The sequence below is a fragment of the Atta cephalotes genome (assembly GCF_000143395.1).
Source record: "Atta cephalotes unplaced genomic scaffold scaffold00017, whole genome shotgun sequence".
Lineage (NCBI taxonomy): Eukaryota > Metazoa > Arthropoda > Insecta > Hymenoptera > Formicidae > Atta > Atta cephalotes.
Window position 1 is genome coordinate 4,933,672 of NW_012130081.1, and position 22,023 is coordinate 4,955,694.

A 22,023-nucleotide genomic window follows, 5' to 3' on the forward strand; every position below is an offset into this window, starting at 1 on the left:
TTAAGTTAATAATTAAGTATTAGTTAGTAAAAGTAAAATTAACTTACGTAAATAAATTTTAAGTTAGTAACGTAATAATAATAATAACTATAATAAATAAAATTAATTACTGTGTGTGTGTGTGTGTGTGTGTGTGTGTGTGTGTGTGTGTGTGTGTGTGTGTGTACATACTTTTGCTGCCATTTCATCTTAGAAATCTATTCTATACCATTCTTTTATTAATATATATTGTGATAAAAAATAATTTTATTATTAATCTCAACATTGTTTGTTTCTTTATCTGTTAAATTTTAATAATGCGCTTCTTGAATATATCCCTTGATAGTTTTTGGCAAAGGCAACTTGTGTATATTATCTAATCTAATATATTGGCGGATGACAAAACGACAAAGATATTGCAGACTCCTTACTTGCGTGAATCTGCTCACTGGTTTCGTTAATCTGACCGGAAATGAAGGATATCCTGGATATTTTGGCCTCGAATAACAAATTACAGCGGACTGGCTGAAGTTCATGGAGTGATTTATTAAAGCAGCTACTGAAGTGAAGCCTTCGTTCTCAGTACTTTGATTGCACAGAGAAAATAAGCCGCCACTGTGTTCCATTCGTGCATGCAACATCTTCCCAGATGATTTAAAGCTGAGTGTTAGGACATACCTACAAGTAATCACATAGAATTTTATTTAGCACGTATGAATATATAAAATTTCCGCAAAGTAAAATTATGTAATAGAGTCTAATGTACCTATCATCTGACGAATCTCGAACTAAAAATGCACCATCTGGCTCAGATATGAGTTTAGCATCAGCCTCATCTCCCGATATGGGACCCCAATACCATCCATATTTACTTAGATTAAGTAATTCCTTTGCAAGACTCGCTTTAACTTTATGTTCATTATTTAACGTTTCGTTCACACTGTCAGAAACATCTGCTATTGCATTAAGAACTGCCACTGTTGCATTAGAATAGGTAGGTTGCATTACTGTTGCTTCGTTGACAGTTGTAACATTGCTTATAAATTTATTCTGCTGTCTTATAGGAACTGTATGAAGATTTATGCCACTTATACCATATTGCATTCTATTAGTTTCATTCTCTTCAATGTGGCAGGAATTTTCAAGTATGTCACCTAATCTGGTTTCATACAAAAGCCTGTCTGATGAGGCCGGTTCGTCATTTGAATGATGTTCTCGTTTTTCACAAGACTTAAAAGACTTAATGACAGATATAACATTATTCTGTTTTGTACTAGAGCAAGAGATCGATGTCTCTAGCTCTTTGTTCTGAAAAAAAAATGACAAGAAAGAATTATCTTAAAATACAATCACAAAACACAATCATCACAGAAGAGGAGTAAAGCAATCTTGTTCCAAACAAAGGAAGAAGGAGAATTATGAATAAGAAGAAAAGTAAGAAAAAGAAAAGAAGGAGGAAAAAATCTACCTTTTTCTTTGACTTGCATAAATTCTTCAGTAGCAAGTGCTTCTTGACATTACATACAAAATCAAAGAACGATAGTTTGCTGTTGGATGAGCCTCTGAATCTACGTTCCGTTGATCTAGTGTCGCTCGTCAGGTCTTCCCTCTTGTACTCCTGATGCCGATTACTCTCGCACCGCCGGAGAAGCGTCGCGAGTTTTCCACCCGTGTTTCCACGCCTGGATTTCCGTCGCGCGCCTGCTTGCTCTGCAGCGATGCCCGTGGTCGACTCCGGCTCCCTGTTCTGATCTGTCATATTCGTACGTGATAGAGTCCTCGGAGCGAATTGTTCCACCCGCCGTTCCTGTAACCGCGGTACTCGCACACGCCATCTATTCCACGCGGCCGGTGTGCTCGTGACGCTCGCGTCCAAGATTACTCCGGAATTTATCTCGAAAACCAGCAACGGACTACTGTCAAAAAATTCCGTCGGGCAGACACCAATGGAAGATGTCGCCCTTTTTCTCGAGGTCGACGCCGTCTAGTACTCCGAGCACCCGACAGAGCACACCACACCTTCAGCGGAGACCATCACATGTTAGATTTATCAACAACGACTACGAAAGTACGAATACGTTCCCTTATTCACTGCGAATACTGAAAATCTTATAGGTCATGTTATGGGTATTATAGATTTTCAATACTGAGAATGCAGCTAATATAATTTCTGATATAACTTCAAAACTAGATTTCAATTATCAGAGAGATAACGAAACGCAGCCGAGACATCGAACGACGTAATAGAAATAAGTTTGAAATAGAGATAGAGAAAGTTAGATGTGTCCATGATTTGGTGATCTCTACAGGCTTTATAAATAAGGATCCTTTTTCTTTCTAATTTTTGAAAAAGGAAAAGATAGAAAAGCTTAATGTAAATTAAAAATTATTTAAATACAAAATTATTTAAATAATTATCTTGTAAATAAAGAAAACATATTACTTAAAGTTGTAACAAAATTCTTCAAATCAAAATATTAATATAACGACAATGTATAACTTTACCGAGTTCTGTTTAAGTATTAATAATGTATTCTGATAATTGTTATGCTTATAAATGACGACATATTTAGGCTCTTTTCTTGCATGTACGTGACGTACGGAAATTAAACTTAAACAATATTATACCAGCATTAATTATTCATGATCATCTCTATATTTGACATTTATATTACTCTCGTACCTAACAGCTGCTAGCTCTTGGATGGGATATATACATATATATGAATGTAAACGCTATATGCTGAAATAAATTTTCTTGAAAGTAGTTCAGATCAAAAATAGAAACTACATACATACTTTCTTTTTTCATACACTTTTTAACAATCAATCGATCATCTAATTATTTAGATTCATTCTCAACTCAACATTTTAACTTCTTGGACAAGTTCTCGAGAAAAGCCCGATATCAACTCCCAAGAAAAACTAAAATTTTTTAAGCGCGCAGCATTTATATATCTTATTCGAAAGCTAGCGTTATCCAATGAGCGTTTGAATACAACGCACCGCGTTTATTGGCTGATACGCGAATGGTGGGGTTCGCAGAGTGACGGCTCCTATAAATAACGCCTAATTCGCACCTTCGCGATTTTGCGACTCGAGCAGGCGACAGGAGTGTATCTTGTTATATTACGTTGGAAAAGTTCGCAGCTTCGCACTCCTCTGTCCTCGAATCGATTTTTTATGACCTTTCCTCTAAAAGTATCCTAATGTCTACAGAGAATCTCAAATCTATCAACAAATAAAACTACAAAAACCGGCTTGAATTTTGAAAGCATCGTTGGAATTATTTATCAATGAGGTAATTAATAATTAATTATTAATATTTTTACGTGCGACGTGAGAAATATTTTGAGAACCAAGAGGTTTTAAATTCTCAAACAATTTTAAAATGTCTAACGTGTTATTTAATGTTATTATTAATATCGCGCAATGTAGATTCTAGCAGTATTAGTAAACTGATTATTCAGCCGAGAATATTTTTCGACAATAAGTACTCGTTTGGTCAAAAAATTAAGACGCGAAAGCGCAGTTATGCCGTCGCGTCTCGCGTCATTTTTTATTACGCGTGAAGTTGACCGCGCGCGGGAAACGATGCCCCTTCCCCTCTTTTTGATCGCATTCATGAAATGTAGCGGATAAGGGATAACAAGGCAAAACGGACCGGCTCTCAAACAACTAACAATGCAATCAAATATGATAATGAAACTTATATTAAACCTGCATTTAACTCTTTTTCGATATGTAATTACCACGTAACATTCGATATTCATACATATATTAATGATCCATTCAAATACATATTTTGTAAAACTTGTTCGATCAAAAGTGTATCGCGTGAATAATTGACAATGAGATTTTCAGATCAATCTACACAATATATGAAAAAAATAATCATCATTATATTACGCTCGTATTTTATGATAATCATATTATTTTTGAATTAAGTATGTACATTGATATCTATAAATCTCATTGTCAATTATTCACGTGATTGTCAAATGTCAGGTGTCATTTTCTGTGTTTCAAATTTTATATTAGATATATCTGATGCTCGAAATACCTACAGAAAATCCATGAACGCTATCCAAACAGAACAACAAGTCATTATGATATCAAAATGATATCAAAATGTTAAAATGACTCCAAAATGATTATTAAAAGTCATTTTTCAATAATTTCCAATTCATTTTAATATCATTTTGACATTATCGTGATTTGTTCTGCTTAGGTAATCAATGGTCGCATGTTATAGTAAATACAAAATTGTACTAAAAAGTGATAATAACAATTGAAATTAAAAGAAAATCCAGAGTATACGCATGTCCAAAATCGAGATATAATCAAGGCACAATCAATATTAAAAATTTAAAAATATTGTTTAAATTAGTTTAAATTAGTTCGTAAAAATTTCTGTAGGAGTTTCAATTTACTCAATATTTCTCGTGTTCATCAGAAGCGTAGTTTGAAAAAGATCGATTACATTTTTGTTATCCATATATACATATGTATTTGCACATATTTTATATGGCGTACCTTGTTTAGCATCTTCGATAAGACCGCGCAAGGCCGTGTACTTTTCACAGACGTATAATGAGAACCCATAGAAGAAATCGTAGAAACGGTGAGAGATCAAGGGTGAAAGGTGCGAATGTCGCTTCCGCCAAGTTTCAATTTGTGTACAAACGTATGCAAGGATTCGAACTTCATTTCATGTTGAATAGCTACTTCTCGGCGAAAGGAAAAACGTAGATTAACTGTCGATTTCACCAATCTTTCTCAAAACAAGTAGTAGTTGTTTCAACGCCTTCTTAAACACAATCCTTCCTTGTTCCCATCGATTCATTAACAATTCAAATCGCAAATTTATTAATTAATTTAATATTAAATATTAATTTTAATAAGCAACTGAAAATTTTAATAAGCAATCTGTAAATTCAGAATTTCAGTTTTACTATGAATATATGGGCTGCAAGTTAACAGATCACAGATTTTTATATAATCCGACAAATCTTCCATTTCATGGGATTCAAGATTCTTTCCTTTGATAAATTTTACAACAATTTTCGAGGCTAAAATGAAATCAATGTTTTTTTTTGTGTCGTAAAGAATTAAATTAAAAAATTGAATTATAATTGAATTGCAGAAAAACTGCTGCTTGTTTACGATGCCAATAATGAAAGCAAATATCTTGCAACAATTACATTAAAATGAGATACATGCGACATATGACTTCTCGTAGAAAAAAAAAATCAATTCTAAGTCGCGCGATATTCATAATTCATTCTTATTTTAAAATCATCTTAAGTAATGCCTTAATATGTTAATACAGCTATGTGAATGTAGGTTTGTAATATCTTAAGACTATATTTAAGACGATTTTAAATATAAGAACTGATCATGAATACTGACTTAAGTTTGTGCCACAGAAGGGTCCGAATTGTTTCGATACTTATATCAAAACAATAAAAAATAAATTTTAATTATAATATATATATATATATATATACATATATATATATATATATATATATATATATATATATATATATAATAGATAATAGATAATTAAATATAATCATATTGTATAACATTTTATATACATTTTATATACATTTTATATACATTTTATATACATACATATATGTTAATGTTATTACTATACTTTATTATATTTTTATATAATACATAATTAGAGAGGAAGAGCTATTATATATGTATATATTATTAATTATATTATTATTATTATCATCGAACAACAGTTATAATATGCGAATATTTAGAATTAAGCGCGTATTCTGAATACACTCCAATAGGCACGCATGTTCAGTGTATTCGTTAGGGCATTGGTGAATACATATTTGTGATGCCGCGAGCACGTTTTACGAGCTTCGACAGATATCGAACGTTGAATAACATGGCGATGCGTTATGCAACTGATCGGGACGTACATATATATACATACATACATACATACATACTACGCGATCGGCGTAGAAATGCGCTTTCTAATAAGTCTTCGTTATTTATAGGCGGGGAAGGAAACATCGGCAAGATGCTACACGTTGTTAGGATGCTTTTATCAACGACGCCCGTCGCGCGCGGATATAAATCGATTGTTCCGTGATTTCTTATCGTGACGCGCACTTTCTGCGGCTTCCGATTACGCGTCTGACGAGTTCTCGCGGGAAACAATGGCTTTCGCCTGAAGAAACACCGGATGTCGTGATGCACTTCGCCTATTCAATATCGCGTAAAAGCGCAACAGAGTTAATTGGTCTCGTGACTTGCGTGGCAATATTACGTCTCGCAAAAATCATTCCTTAAACGAAAATCGATTTATTTTAATTACTCTCGTGATAAAGGAAAACATTTTTAAAAGTTTCTGAGAGAGAGAGGGGGAGAGAGAGAGAGAGAGAGAGAGAGAGAGAGATGATAGGAAAAAGAAACAAGATGTTTAGTAGAAAGTGAAACTAAGCGCGAGCGCGTCTTATATTTCTCATAAAACTCTTGATCTTAATTAAGAAAAAGTCTTGTCTATTTAAGTCGTTCTAAGAAGACTCTCCAATACAAATTAATGTATTTACTATGACAAAATGAAACATTTGGCACAATGTTTATAACAAATTCGAATCGAATTATATATTAAGCAAGTCCATCCATTTTACTTTCTACACTCAGAAATAGGCATATTGAAAATCAAGAACTAATATCGTATCAGACTAGAGATTGAGATTAAGACTGAATGTGACTAATCAAAATAAAGTTCATTCGATATTGATTTTTTTTCTGATTAGTTAAAAATATAGAATATGTGTTACAATTCAAAGCATTACTAAAAATATAAGAATTTCATAGATTGATTATTATATCTGAGTATCTGTGAAAAAGTATAATTTTTTTATTAGTTCATTTAATTTTTTCATTTGCCTCAATTTTTATCAAGTAAAATCGCATTTTATATTTGTTGCAAATTTGATAGGGAAATAGCTTTACAAATTAGATTAAATTTATTATACACAATTAAAACTCTATAATAAATATTCATGCAAAAGTTCATTTGGATCCACTATGTCTATTCCTACCAGATTCAATTTATTCTTGGTTAACTTTTCTTGGTTTACTTTTCATCTTTTTCTAATTCTTAAAACTAGAAAAAAAAATAAAGAGTTGTTACAAAATTGAACTGAGATTAAAATTGAACTATCATTAATGGAAAGCATTGCTCCTTTAAATAAATTATTCATCTAAAAAAAAAATGCAAAATTCATCTGCAAAAAAATGTGGTTATTGGCTGTATAAGCCAAATATTTTTTTTTTGGCTGATACTTTTTTTTTGGCTGATATTGTCAACCAAAGCATCCTTAAATTCAATCTTAATTTTTAACTTGATAACATAAAAAAAGGGCATAAAGATTTTATATTTCTTTTATTTAGATTTATTTTTATAAAAATATTTTTATTTACTTTTATGAGTTAGTGCCATTGACGTCTGGAAACGTTATAAAGTTGATGTATACATGTAGTATAAAATACGACATGAAGTTGTTCGCGAATGGTACAGCGCAAACTTGAGCGTCTCGACTAAGAGCGTTAATCGCGTAATAATTTAATCGTGTGGAGATGGTGCGCGCACCCGTTACATCATCGCATCGGCTTGAACGCGACGCTAATCTCCCGCGGGGACACGTTTTGTTTACCAACGGCGTGCGGCGGTGCGGCGGTGCGGTGGTGCGGCTCCTCACCTCGCACGCATCGACGCAACGTCGTAGGTGAAGTGAGGCGAGGAAAGGAAAGAGAGGCGCGGCGCGGGCGGTTAGTGGTGGCCGGCAGGGCAGGCAGCAAGGCGGCAAGGCGGCACGACGACGGACCGCGTGGTAGGAGGCTGCCGCGATTCAATTTCAGTCGAAGCGCGTCAGGCAGACCGAGCGAGTGATCGCCAGGGCAGCGAGAACGAAAGAGTCGGATAGGCATTTTCCTTCCCGCGTCTCGATATTTCGATATTTCGACTCCTCGATAGAAAGGAAGGAAAAATAGGCGCACTCATGGCCCGCATGTCGCGCGTGGTATCCGCAGGTGCATGAACGTGGCTACGTGTGACTGTGGCTGTGCATCGTCGGCTCCCTGCGGCTCCCTTCGCACGTCTTCGTCCCCTCCCCTCCCCTCCCCTCTCCTCTCCTCTCCTGCCCATCTAACTTCAGTCCATTCGCATTCGCGCTGATTCGCGCGAAGGAGGCTTGTGTGCGTGAGTGTGTACTTGAGCTGCTCCAGCATCCAGTTGCTTTTTATTACGTCGCGCGCGCTCCGAGTTTCGTATACGTCGCGAGATTCAATCCGAGATTGTCATCTGGATTGTTATTCAAACGCGAGATACTTCCGGGAAGTTCCGAATCGCGAGAGAGCGTACGCGAGCATACGTTGGTCTCTCTCCGTGATCGCGGGCAGATTTTGAAAAATGCAAATGGCGGCGAAAACGTTGGAGCATTCGCCAGCTACACCGGCCGCTCGTGCGGCCGAATGATCAGATGTGAAACCGTGTGTGACGGGAAATCTCATTTCCAGGGTGAAACCTGGAGCGAGTTCGAGATGGACATTGGCGAGGACACGACGTTTATTCGAATAATCACGTAACTGCAACGGTGGCATCGGGTATACGTGTCAGTGTCACCATGAGCAGTGAGAGCGGCTGCTAAGAAGGACAGGATCTTGATCGACTACGTCCGATCGAGAATGGAATTCGGGGGCTACAAGGGTACCGGACCCCACATCAGGTTGCGCCGTCGCTCGAAATTGGGCAGACGGCTCACCAGGAGGCTGTCCCTCGTTGCGAAAATGCCGGCTGCGATTCTCAGCAGGGCGAACCCACCGGAGCCAAGACCGGTCGAGATCACGGCGATTGCACCTGACAAAACGCAGCTCACGGTGAGTACAGTTCTCTGTTGACTCATAAACATGCCCGTTGATATCGACTAGCTAATAATTCTTCCTAGACATTAAATCTTATATAATCTTATATATAAAGAGTTGGTATCGGAAATGAATCATATATGTGAGTGCTCGATATATATTTAATATATATTTAATTAACTAATTAATGAGATCGAAATAAATTGCATATATATGACATGTTGATTACAAATAACATTGATTATAAATGTATATTGATATAAATTACAAATTGTTTTGTAAGTTTTTATACAGGGTGTCGTTTTGTCAAAAATGCTTGTGTCTATAAAAATTGTTTTTATGCCTGCAATTCTAGTTCTAAATGTATTTTAAATATTTATACAGAATGATTCATTGTAATCTTAACAGACAATTATTTTTCAAAGATATGTAATTTTTTGTATTAAAAAAGACTTCAAAGAGTTGAATGATATTTTTATTTAGAATATTTTTTTTTGGTAAAATTGTAATTTTTACAATATTTACCTTTTAAAATTACAATGAATTATTCTGTACAAATAAATTAAAAACACGTTTTATGCTAGAATTGCACGCGGGAATCAAAACAATTTTTATAGGTAGCTACAACTATTTATGACAAAATGAATTCTTTGACCTCGAGCACTATTCTGGTCGTCGCGAACTGTGAAAGTATTTCCGATGTAATTATAAACAGAACCGATCGCTGGAAAATATATCGTTGTCATGGTTTTACTTGCTCGCCGTTGACGTTACGAAGAATACAAGCATAAATTTGTGGCAGGAAGCAGGCGCAAATTCCAAGGTAGAAATCAAAGCGTCATCGGTTTCAGCGATTAAAAATATAGCGATACAAATATATCGAGTTTACACATTATATGTACGGGAATAAGAGGTGTTACCTTCGGCATTTAATGTTCTCTCTACAGGGAAATTCTTTACACTTTTCATTCTCGTATCTCGCGGTCCGTTGATTTGTACCGCTTTCGTGCGCACATTGTCAAATATATTCTCTTTGCATTCTGTTCGCATTCTGCTTTCAAAGTCATGATTGACATAATTGATACAATTAGATTTCAAACATAGCGATAAAAAGTATGAGCACGTTGACAATTAAATATGTAGCCTCTTGCGAACAAGCGCGAAAAATAAGAGCTGCATCAATTATTATTATACTGTGAAAAAAATGTACTAAATCTTATGTATTTTTTTTATAGTACTAATTAAACGTTTATTTATAGTAAATAAATATTTATTTATTAAAAAAAGATTAAGTTAAATTAAATTAATGATTCTTGTACCAAATAAATATTTACTTAGTGTTCAAATAAATATATACTTAACATAATATAAATAAGTATTCCCAAATAAATATTTATTAATATTTAGTACACATTTTGTCAGTGTACATGTATCTTAAATATGTCGCATAAAAGTCCTGAAGGAAGTAAGATGTATAGAAAACCGGAAAAAAATTGCAAAGAAACATATTGAGATTTATGTCGGGATCAATATACACGTATTCTCACGGCTCTTCCTCAAGTGAATCGGAATAGAATTATTTCGCGTGACGCGGATAAAAAGAGCATTGCGGATGTGTGCGAATTAATGCAATGTAACGTCATTTTCACACTTGCTCTTTCGCGCGGTGCACGCGAGGAAGCAGTTTTATCCGGGTGCCATCGAGGAGAGAAATAAATCTCCAGCTTCCCGATACATGTTGGCTTCCCTCGCGCATTTCCGCCGCGATTGCGAATGAAGGAAGTGCCGGATACATGCTCAATCGCGGGCGAAGGAAGCGCGTCGTGCGCTCAACTCCGACGTCTTTTCGTAATCGGTCGTAAGAAGGAAAGCGCGATCGATGCCTGGAGCTTTCTATTCATGCGCGAAGTAATGAGCGACATGTCTCTCTCTTTCTTTTTTTGTATTTTCTGTCTCATTCTCAAATTGGGTCAACGATTTAGCATGGATTGATGCAAAATCGATTCGGACTTTATGGCGTACATAAATGTAATGTCGACCAAGTATGATTATTGCAGTCGCGATTATGACTTTTCCTTTTCGAACTCTTTCAGATTTAATCTATTCGTTAAAAAATAAAAAAAAGAAGCATTTGAATGTTTCCTGAATCACACGTTAAATAAGAATGTTTTTTAAATACTTGAATACATAAAAATTTTGAAAACTTACATGAAACAGTTAGAACAGTGTTTTATTTCTGACTTTTTCGAGTCTAACAATTTTATAGAGAAATTATATTTTGAAATTTGGGTTTTGTATTACGCATTTGTGACTTCAGGCACATATATTTATCGAACTTGTACAATTTATAGGGTATGTTTATATTATGCGAAAATTTATGAAAATTTGTAAATGATAAATATAATTTATCTACGAAGGAAAATTGTGCAGAATATAAAATGCTAAGATTTAATATAAAATTTATACAAGAAGCAATATATGTTTTATATGTATTCAAATAGAAAATTTTCACGAAAAATTAATTTTTTTATTTTAAAAGGGAGGTTGTTGAAAATAATTCTACATAATATTGAAGGAATTGCGTACAAAATCTACGATTCAAACACGAGCTAATTTAGATCACTTTGTAATAATTAGCAAATAATTAGCAATATGATCATAATAAAAATAATCAAGAGACGAGTTAACGGTATCAACTATACCTGGATACTTAAAGTAGATTGCTGTTTCACAATTCACTCGTAACTCTAAACGTACAGATAATTGCGACGCGGCTATGCGCCGACGCATTCGAGCAAAAGAGTAAAAGTCCGTGGTCAGTTAAATGCCGATATTCAACCGCAAAGGGTTAAAGAAGATTTCATACACAACGCGCACGTGCATTTGTGTGTGACACGAAACGATAATCGGCAATATTATCGCTAATACTGCGGACCGTTGAGCCGGCGAGCTCTTGGCAAGATCTCTCGTCGATCGCATGATAAGTACGTGTGATTTATGTCGTAATTATGCCCGATTATGTCTGCGTTTGCGTATATTATGCGGACTGTGCTCAGAAAATAATTTGTTACGATTTCTCTTATTATTAGTTGAAGATTACGATTATCGTTATGATTTTTCTATCTCGGGATATGTTATACATGCAAATAATTAGCTAATTAAAATTATTTTCCATTCTAGGAGAGGATATTGTATCTACTCGGATTGCAATGTAAATTTTTAATTGAAATACAAATAAAGAATTAATAGTTTAAACATTTTTTAGAGAATTATGTTAGATTTGAAAGAAATTAAAAATATTAACTAGTTAAATGTATTAGTAACTGTTTTTTGCATAACAAAATTGCAAAACAATATATATTAGGAGATATACTTCTGTTAATCGCATTTTTAATTACTATTAATTCTTCTTTATTTTAATATAAAGTTTGTTGCGCAAAAATATCAAACGAGACAAAATCATGCATTCTTGATTACAAGTTAAGAAAATATTCTAATTTAGAAAATGTGATATAATTGTGTTTAAAGTTTCAAATATAGTTACAATTAAAAAAATAAAAATTTATTTCTAATATTAACGATATACCAGGTCTACAAAAAATAAATACTTCTTCGAAATGCTTCTATTTTTCATTTTCTCCAATCTATGCTTGATAAAATGCCTTTGAGCATTGACAGAGTGCATTAAATAGTTTATACGATACACTTAAAAATATCTACGTTTTTGGATGCGTTCCGAGTTACGCATGAAGCGCGTGATGTATTATTTGTTCTTGTTGTTTACCAATTAATAAAGAAGGATAAAACGATTCATACGTTTCATGTGCACTCTTTATTATTTTGACGAATATCAATAAATCTTTTAGTATCTAATTTTCGAGATTTTAAATATTTAAAAAATGTAAAAAAGAGAAAAATTAATATTTTGACATTCTAGAAGAGCGTATCTTAAGACGTACTTTTCTCCGTCTGATCTTACAGCTTTACAAAAGTATTTGAAGTATCCTGAAATATTGGCGCGTAAAACGCAAGGACGCGTTCGACGTTTCTGCAGTCATTTAATTAGTTATACAATTATGTTGTGTTGTCCTGGCTGTCGGAAAGTCATTCTCGATGAATTATATGGCGCATAAATAGTGTCATGTACATGTAACAAAAGGCATAAGATATCTTGATATATTGCGGATAAAGATAATCCGTCTAAAGTATAGCAGTGATTTATGAAATGAATCACACATACATATGTATATTACTTCTTATATGAATTCTTAATTTTTGTCTTTATTCTATAATAATTATCCTTCGCATAATTTTCCTTCGCAAATAAATGGCATTTATTTTTACTTTTTATAAATTTTATGCATATGAACGTTATTCTACTGAACAAGTTCGATGAAAGTATGTGAAGTCTACATAAATGCGGGTATTCTGTAATGCGACGTAAGGTGTTTTTATATCGTTCATAAATATCATAGAAGAGGGGATATCGTGCATCTTTTGCAGACGTTATTTTTTTCGGCTAATCGACCCGAGGAATACTTAAAGGTTATTGACTCGTCGCCTGCGAACGCGAAATTCACTTTCGTTTCTCGAGGAAAGTAATAAAGATATTAATCACATTGTTTCTTGATCACATTGTTTCTTGATTATGTCTTCGATTTTTTTCACTGTTTAACTCGAAATAGTCATCATGAGTTATGATAGAAAATCTTTTTATTTGCACATACGTACATATATTTTTAAAATTTTAATTACTTCCTTTTGAAAAATGTTGTTAGCAATATAATCTTGAATGTAAATTTGTGTTCAAACTTTTAATATTCGGATTTTAATTAAATACGAATTAGTTATTAGCGAATTAAAACTAATTCTCGCAGTTTATGTTCTTATTGCATACACATACCAATGAAAAACATGGATCAGAGAAATTGTAATGTATCATACGGGCGACTATTGCTCAGCATATCTACTTACGTAAGTTATTGTGATAATAAAATTTTCACCTTCATTACGTGTTCGATAGTCTCTGAGAGATGCGAGTTTCATTCTAGCTATTATGGTCATTCTTAGACAGGAAATACAACTCCCCATCGTAGCATCCTTTTTAGCAGTTAGGAAAGGTTAACAAGATGGTTGTTTAGCTGAATAGAGAAAGTGATGTTTGTGTGATAGCGTTATGGTGCCGTGATTAGAATGTTGGTGCTAGTTATGTCGGTTATCCGACAAGTTCGATTCTCACTCATTACATACTTGTTTATTAGCCGATATATGTATATGCGTATCCATATATGCGAACAGGAACGGCATGGCATAAGTATTTTCACTTGATTCACGACTAATATCGTATTATTTCATTCGCGCTGACAAGTTAATTATGCTTGATGTGGTAAAGTTCTCTAGTTATTACCTCAGGTTAGACGAATTACTTATGTACAGTTTTTCATTCGATCTGAAATAATATACTATCGAAAGAGCATCGTTCAATGTCGGCATTAATACCACATTATTAGAGAATATTTATGAAAAAGATTTCTCGTAGAGTGTAATATTTCTCCTCTTTTGGATATATTTTAAGTAATTTATGTAAATTGTGAAATGATTATAGATGATTATAGGCGAGTATTTGAATAAATAAAATTCAAAAATCAAATTGTTTGAACTTGATATGTGAGTATATGAATATTTAATAGCTTAATTTAACGAGTTAATTTTAATAAATAATTTAATTTAAATTGTATAAAAATATATATTTTTAAATACAATTTACTATATCTTCATATAACTTTCTACAACTTTAATTTCTTAACCGTACATGATTACCCAAGTAAATGCGGAACAAGGATTGAATAATTTTTAAACGAGGTTTTAGATTCATTCACTGTACGAGTATGTAAATTGTACGATTGTTCGATCATCGATATGAATAGCTGGGAGAGATAATTCGTAATGTGAACGAGAGAAAGCAATGCTCGAATTAGATCTCCATCCACGTTTATCGCGATATGATTAGGCCGCGCAGTTATACCAGTTATATTTACCTGTACTTTATTGAATCTCGATGCATCACGCACCTATCAATTACTACGTATACATCTTTGCATTCTTATGCATATATCTCTAGACTGGCTCTCATTACAGGCTGAGTCAATTAAGCTGAGATAAAGAATATTGCCGGAATGATGTTGAGTCGCGATGATACATATTAATATCGGGTTTCTTAAAAAAGGCGATGTATCATTACAGTCGATTTTATCAGTGAGTCAGTAAAATTGAGTAATTTTACGCGTCATAAAATTTTGTAGAAATTTAATTCTTTATTCGTAAGTTTCTTTCGATTTGTTTTCTTTGTTAATTTTCAAAATTATTTATTTTCAATTAAAAAAAAGTTTTAATAATTATCTAAAATTTAAATGAAATGTATATATTGGTATAATTGTTTTGGAATGACGGAATAATGAATGTAAGTTTTTACAGTATCTTCAATAATAATATTTTTTGACCTTTCGACTTATGTATTCATGTTTTATTTAATTTTTTTTCCATTTGTCAATTGGAATTCCATCATTAGCATGAAACTCTTTTATAATAAGTAGTATTTTTCTGCGAAGACTGTATTTGCTGAAAATATTATGACCAACGTCATAATGTTCGTAGGATGTTATATTTTTTTTGAGAGATGACATTGAACAAGGATACCGAAATTATCTGCCGAAATTTCAACCGTTGTCTTTATTGGAAACCACAGGTCGATTGCAAATGTTTTTTTCAAGATATCGGTAGTTCAAGATATCGTTGATTATGAGAGTTAATAAAGAATATTTTTAGAATATTTTTCGAAGATATTTTTCTATAATAGAATATTCTATTATTAGAAGGCAGATAATGCACAAGTCATAGCTGTAAAATCAATCGTCGATTTGTGATGCTTTTTGTCCGTCGACTCTTCGGATCTTTGTGCACTGTATTCGTTTGTACCTGCCGCGCGTGCTGCTAATGTCCCATAATTACGCATGCGGCGGCAATTCGAGAAATGCTGCTTGTAGTCGAAATGCGAACGTGGCGAATAATGACGTATGATAAGTTTTGATTTTGCCGAATGCCGCGACTTTGAATCTTAGAAATTCCTCGCGCTTTGCAATACTCGCGTGGTAGTTAATAACTTTATCGAATTGTTACGATTTTTAACAGACTCTTAAGTAAGCGCATTCCGACGTTTTCCAGTAATTTTGGCAAGAAAAGTAGGACGTTAAAAAGAGGCAATGTACTACACGTGTTTTCACATGCTTATATGTGTATAACGTGTCACTAAATTGAAAAAAAAGTCAAGCAAAATTTTCAGGAAGTAATTCATGGTTCTGAAGTTGGCAAAGCTTTCACTGCACGGACTTATATCACGCTTGGAGGTGTGTAACGAGCGGTAACAGATTCAATAAAATTACTTCAATTCTTTTTTTAATCTGAAATTTCAGATCACGTCATTTTTTTAAGGATGACGGACGTCATCTCTAAAGTTTATCGCTCAAATAATCTTGATTTCACTTTTCAAGAATCATACTCAAGAATTTTCGCTCAAGTTGCTTCGATCAAATTGAAAGTTGATATATATATAATTTTTTAAAGGCGTTTTAAAGCATTTTTCTCCTATTGATTGTGTTTTATTTCATATGTACGGTCCTATAAGATTCTTAAAATTTATTTAAAGTAACTTTTTAAATTATGATATGGAATACAAAATTTCTCATTTTGAAATTGAATATAAAATTCTTTTAATAACAGTTACGCATATATCTTTTTTAATCTATTTATCTCCGAAATAAAAAATTGGAATTCTAAATATTTATCACGCCTTTCTGTCACGTTTTTGGCATAAGCATACCGAATACCAGACTCTCGTCAAGCACGATAAACCACGCTTTTAAATAGTATCTATTATCTCATTTCCTATTCATCTGTTTCCAATCAGACAATGGGCCGATTGATTCTCGAAGGCTTTCCGCATTTGCGTGTCAGATACTTTTATCTCCTTGACAGAGTTTGCCTCTCGACAGCAAACATATACATTGGATAGCTCAACGCGTATTTACAGAAGCACGTGCATACGCAGCACCTCGTGCACGATATCTCTCACGAGGTCTAACAGATCTAATTTAATGTGATTAAGGTTTAGAAATACTTGTCAATCATAAAATCAAAAAACTCGATAATAGCCTTCAATGATTCAATTATATAAATATTTTATAAGTGAATAACATCTAAAATGACACGAAAAGTCTAAACAAGATTTTTTGATGCAATTTTTACTAAATTGTGAGGCAATACAATTACGAGTCAAAGTAAAATTAGTTTCAGTATTTCCTAAAATAGAAGTTACTCTTTATAGGGATGTGTTTACGCAAACGCTCCTGCTATCTTATTCTGAAGTTACCAAAGATACGTCGTATTCGTCGCCGTGCATAAGCAGAGATCTACAGAGAAGCGAGGATAAAAACATTACGTAAAAGCCACACCGGACTTGTTCACCGCGTCTCCACCCGATCGGCGGCAAATACGACTATCGTTCTCTGTATACCTTTCCGTCTATCGTGGCTCTAATGGCGAGAGACGGTCGATGCTCAATGCTAATTTGATTCCCGTGTAGTGCAATCACGACCCTGATTGCCGACGTTACGCACATCACGCACATTCCTGCGTGCGTGCTCGTGCGCGTTCTCCATGTTGCACGATTAATTGTCTCTTGCCGTTTGCCACGATCGATTACTTAATGCAGCAGTTGTCCGCACAAGGAGGAAAGAATGTAACATTGACGAGACGCACTCTGTTCGAGCGTAATATGATAACGAGCGCCTGATAAAAACGAAGCGTGATTAATCTTGATTTATCTTGTCTTATACGATTGCCTAATGTTCGATTTGACGAGAAAAATTTGTTGGACATTTGTTTGTCTTATCGTGGCTTTGATCTAGGTTTCTTCTCTTTGCTAAAAATAATAACGTTAATGCAATACCAAGTTTTCTCCTCTCTTACATATGTATTTTTTATTACGTTGTGTGTATTATAAATACTTTTGAGGATTCTTATTGTTAGAAATATTTATGCAATAAGAATATTCATCTTCTTGATTTTCTTTTTAAAAAGAAACGTCATAGGTCTTTGTCTTTGTAATTTTTCAGTTTGAGAAAGAATTCTTTTGGAAAGAAAACGGAACTGGATATTGTGTCATTCATTATAAAGCGATCATTCTCTCAATAAGAAGAAAACGAAATAAGAAAAGATCTTTTCGCTGTTTGCACATATGTACCATTATTAGCAAGTTCATTCATCGTAAATTATACAAGCGGGTGTAATACACTTTTTATATTTTCGTCTGACAAATGTGACGACAAATTAGAAACAGTATTTTAAAAACGAATTCTTCATATTTCTCATTTGTTTTTTTTTTTTTTTTTCTATAAATTACTTACCTTTTTACGACATTATATTGTTATCGTTGATTATAAGTGTAAATATAATAATAATAATAATAATGATAATAATAATAATATAATAATAATAATAATAATAATAGTAGTATACAATAATAATAATAATAATAACAGTAACGTATGAACTAGAATCTCTAATAAAGAAAAATGATGAGAAGAGCAAAACTTTTGGAAAAGATAAATCTGTAATATTCAGTTTTTAATACTTTTGTATATTTTTGAGAATTTAATATTAACATGAATAAATACAAATTAGATATACAATTAGCTAAATTTGCAATACTTAGTGTGAAAGTATTATATTAATTTAACGCAGCATGATATAAATAAATTTTATCTAATAATATGAGAAAGAAAGAAGAGAGAAATGATGTGTGATTCATGTGTAGTATTGCATTACGCACTATAAATGAATTACATATTTGTTGCACCGATATATTTAAATGTTTATGAATGAACTTTGAAATCAACTTCACAACTCTGTTGGAAATTATTTTTTTAAAGGTGTGAGACTTTTTTTTGTGATCGAAAACAAAAGGGATTTAAATGTTTCAATAGACTTTTACGCCCGATATACGCCCATACAGATAAGGTCTGCAATCTTTCGTACACACATACACACACACACACACACACATGCGCGCGCGCGCGCGCGCGTACATTTACACATGAGTATATAGCAATTTGTATTCGTAAACGCTTTCACGCTCCATGTGGCACGTTACAAATTCCGTCGTAACTTTCGTTATAGGAAATCTGTCGTTCATATATATATTCAGAATTGTTCACGAGCTATTTGCGTGCTATTTTACGAAAACATTAGAGTCATTTATAAGAACGACGATCAAACTTTGTGCACGTGTTTAATAAAGACTAGATCTTTTTTTGCACACAGCTTATTATTGTATTACGCTTAATGCCTTAAACTATTCAATTTTCAATTGATATTTTTACGTTAATTGTGCAAAATCTGAACATGCTTATTCTTTTTTCGCGAAAGTGAGGGTTTACCAAGATTGCGCGTGTGATGAAAAAGAAATATCGATCGGTAACGTCGAACGTCAAACGAGGAAAAGCTAGCGAGAATCATAAGATCGCGGTTAGCTACGCATCGTTGCGTAACCATACGCGGTGACTTAAATAATTGAGAAAAACTGGGTGTGCTGAGATATTTATTGTAAGACAGAATCACGTGCGCGCGAGAGACTACCTGGCTCCTGCGTCGGGATTCCTTAGATTCCAGCGGTGAATCGGCAATGTGTTATCTCGCGAATTATTTATCCCTTCTTCATCTATCTACACCCGCTCGAAATGAATAACTTCGTTCCCTGAACATAATGCTCGACCATAAGAATTCTCATTGCCAGTTTGGGATTTTCGCGGAGAGAAAAAGATCTTATAAGCCACGTTCGTTAAGTCTCAGAGACTATTAGAATACTTTTTTCTCATAAATAATCATAAGAATTATTAAATAATAGAGTATAATATATATAAATAATATAGTATAAAGGAAACATTCTTTTAGCATCTCATTCGTAAAAAAATGAAAGATAATCGATATCCTCATAAGGTTGCCGCTTGCTGACGCATTATTGAATTACGCCCGTGTTATCTTCAATCGTAAAGACTTCTGCGTATTACTTCACGTAATGGAATTCGATAAATTTCCGGTGCGTGATGCACGCAAACGCGTGTAACGAGATTTTTTTTCCCGTCGAGTTCAACAGCCGAGTTAAAGCGCATTGAAAAATGTTATTGCTTTTAGTCGGCTTTTTTTCGTACTCTTATATAATAATGTATATATTTATAATTTATCGTGAGAGCCATTCTGTGTGTAATAACGTATCGCCTTCGCGCGCTCGTTAAGAGATAAAAATTAGCAGTCGCGAATAGAAACGTTGAAAAAAAGAGGCCACGCGTTTTCTTGAGAGATGGTCAATAAAGTGTGCATGAAATTACATCGGGAAAGAGTTACAAGAGGAGAAAAAAAAGAACAAAACCTTGAAGTGTCGTTAGGAACTATATGTTGTTCGCTGAAAGCGTTTACACGACGGTGATCAAACATCACATGAGAAAATGCAAGCGATATATACGTGAGACAACCGCCATCGCCGTATTATCTCTTTTAGTGACAGGGAATGTTGCTTGATATAGGTACACGCAGAAGAGGATTCACCGCTAGTGTTTCTCGTTGTATCCGCGGTGTAGTTCTGCACAACTCCATGCATTAGTGATTTTGTAATACCGGCTATCGATGTATGATTGTATTCTTTCCTGTCGCGGGATTCTGTCAGAAATTTTTCGTCTGCGAGTATTTCTCGCAACGTTTCTTCAATAAAATAAATCGATGGTGATAATACATTCTGCGTGTTGTGAGGGCGATTGCTATAAAATCTCTTTTGCGATATATAATATATTGTGACAATATTTCTAAATATGAATTTGAATCCTTTAAAGCTTCGAAATAGTAGAAAAAATGACTGATTGTGCAAACGTTTTTGTTTTGCACATTGATTGAAAAATAGCAATAGATCCCTTTAAAGCTCGTTAAAAAACAATTAAAATGTATGCCATCAAGATAGAGACAATGAATTAACAGAGATAAAATAACAAGCGTTTTGTAATTTAATGGTGTATGGACTTTTAGGTCAGGTATGTAATGAAAAATTAGCAAAAATATTCCCATAATTACATCTGTTTGTTACAATGTAAATATACAAAAAATATTGCCAAGATATATATCGATTATATTCCTTAAGTATTACTAGGATAGAGTCGTAAATTTCAACTCTTTTCCTGTTTCCTTTATTATTCTGCGAGCATTCTAGCAGAATACTTATAGTCAATGATCTATATGCATTACATGTTTCCTTTCTGTACTGCATAATGAAAGTTTGTTTCAAAAATATTTATTTGAATGAAGTTTTTCGTAAATATTTTAAATGAAAACATAAATCTGATAATTAAACTGGATATTAAAGCAATTATGATCGCATACGATTGATAGATATATATATTATATCTTTGTATTGTATTCTTATTGTATTTTTTTATTCTTAGATACGATATTTTATGAAAATCTACAGTTTTTATGGCAATATACCTGTGTGTTATGTCAATATTTTATTATTTTATCTAAATGATATATGAATGTGACGGATTTTTATATTTATCACAAAGACACCACAGCCATATAAATTGTTATTTGCGTATTGTCCACGCGTCGCTATTGCAATGCACGATCCAATGAACGCTAAAAATTCGCATTGGCATCTCGAACTTTTGTTTGAGGGAGTAGATTCTCCGTATACTCGCTATTCGTCTTTACCATGGTAATTTAGCAGTGCATCCACGGCTGCATTCTGCACTCACGATGCATTAGCGATGTCGCAATACTGCCGACACACGTATATAGGCCCATCGTTCCGCAATCTCCCGGCAGCGTAAAAAGAGAGAAAGAGAGATAGATAGATAGATAGATAGATAGATAGATAGAGAGAGAGAGAGAGAGAGAGAGAGAGAGAGAGAGAAGAGAGAGAGAGAGGAGGAGGAGGGAGAGAGAGAGTAAGTTAAATAACTAAAGACACTATTAACTTAACTACTACTACTCGACACGACACTACGTTACGTAGACGACGTACGTTCGTTCTTCGTT

The 22,023-nt window shown here is 33.7% G+C and overlaps 2 protein-coding genes across 2 annotated transcripts in view; one reads left to right on the forward strand and one right to left on the reverse strand.

The window, feature by feature from the left end:
• Positions 1 to 290: 290 nt before the first annotated feature.
• Positions 291 to 1,738, reverse strand: LOC105618575. Its single transcript, XM_012200105.1, has 3 exons — positions 1,448 to 1,738; positions 746 to 1,287; positions 291 to 657 (listed from the first exon to the last, which is right to left on the reverse strand). The coding sequence occupies exons 1-3, from the start codon at positions 1,736 to 1,738 to the stop codon at positions 291 to 293; spliced, it is 1,200 nt and encodes a 399-aa protein (XP_012055495.1).
• A 6,971-nt stretch (positions 1,739 to 8,709) lies between these two features.
• Positions 8,710 to 22,023, forward strand: part of LOC105618656 — a 93,819-nt gene continuing 80,505 nt past the window's right edge. The window contains exon 1 of the mRNA XM_012200183.1: positions 8,710 to 8,901. Within this exon, the coding sequence (XP_012055573.1) occupies positions 8,710 to 8,901 (192 nt within the window). The remainder of the gene's footprint in view (positions 8,902 to 22,023) is intronic.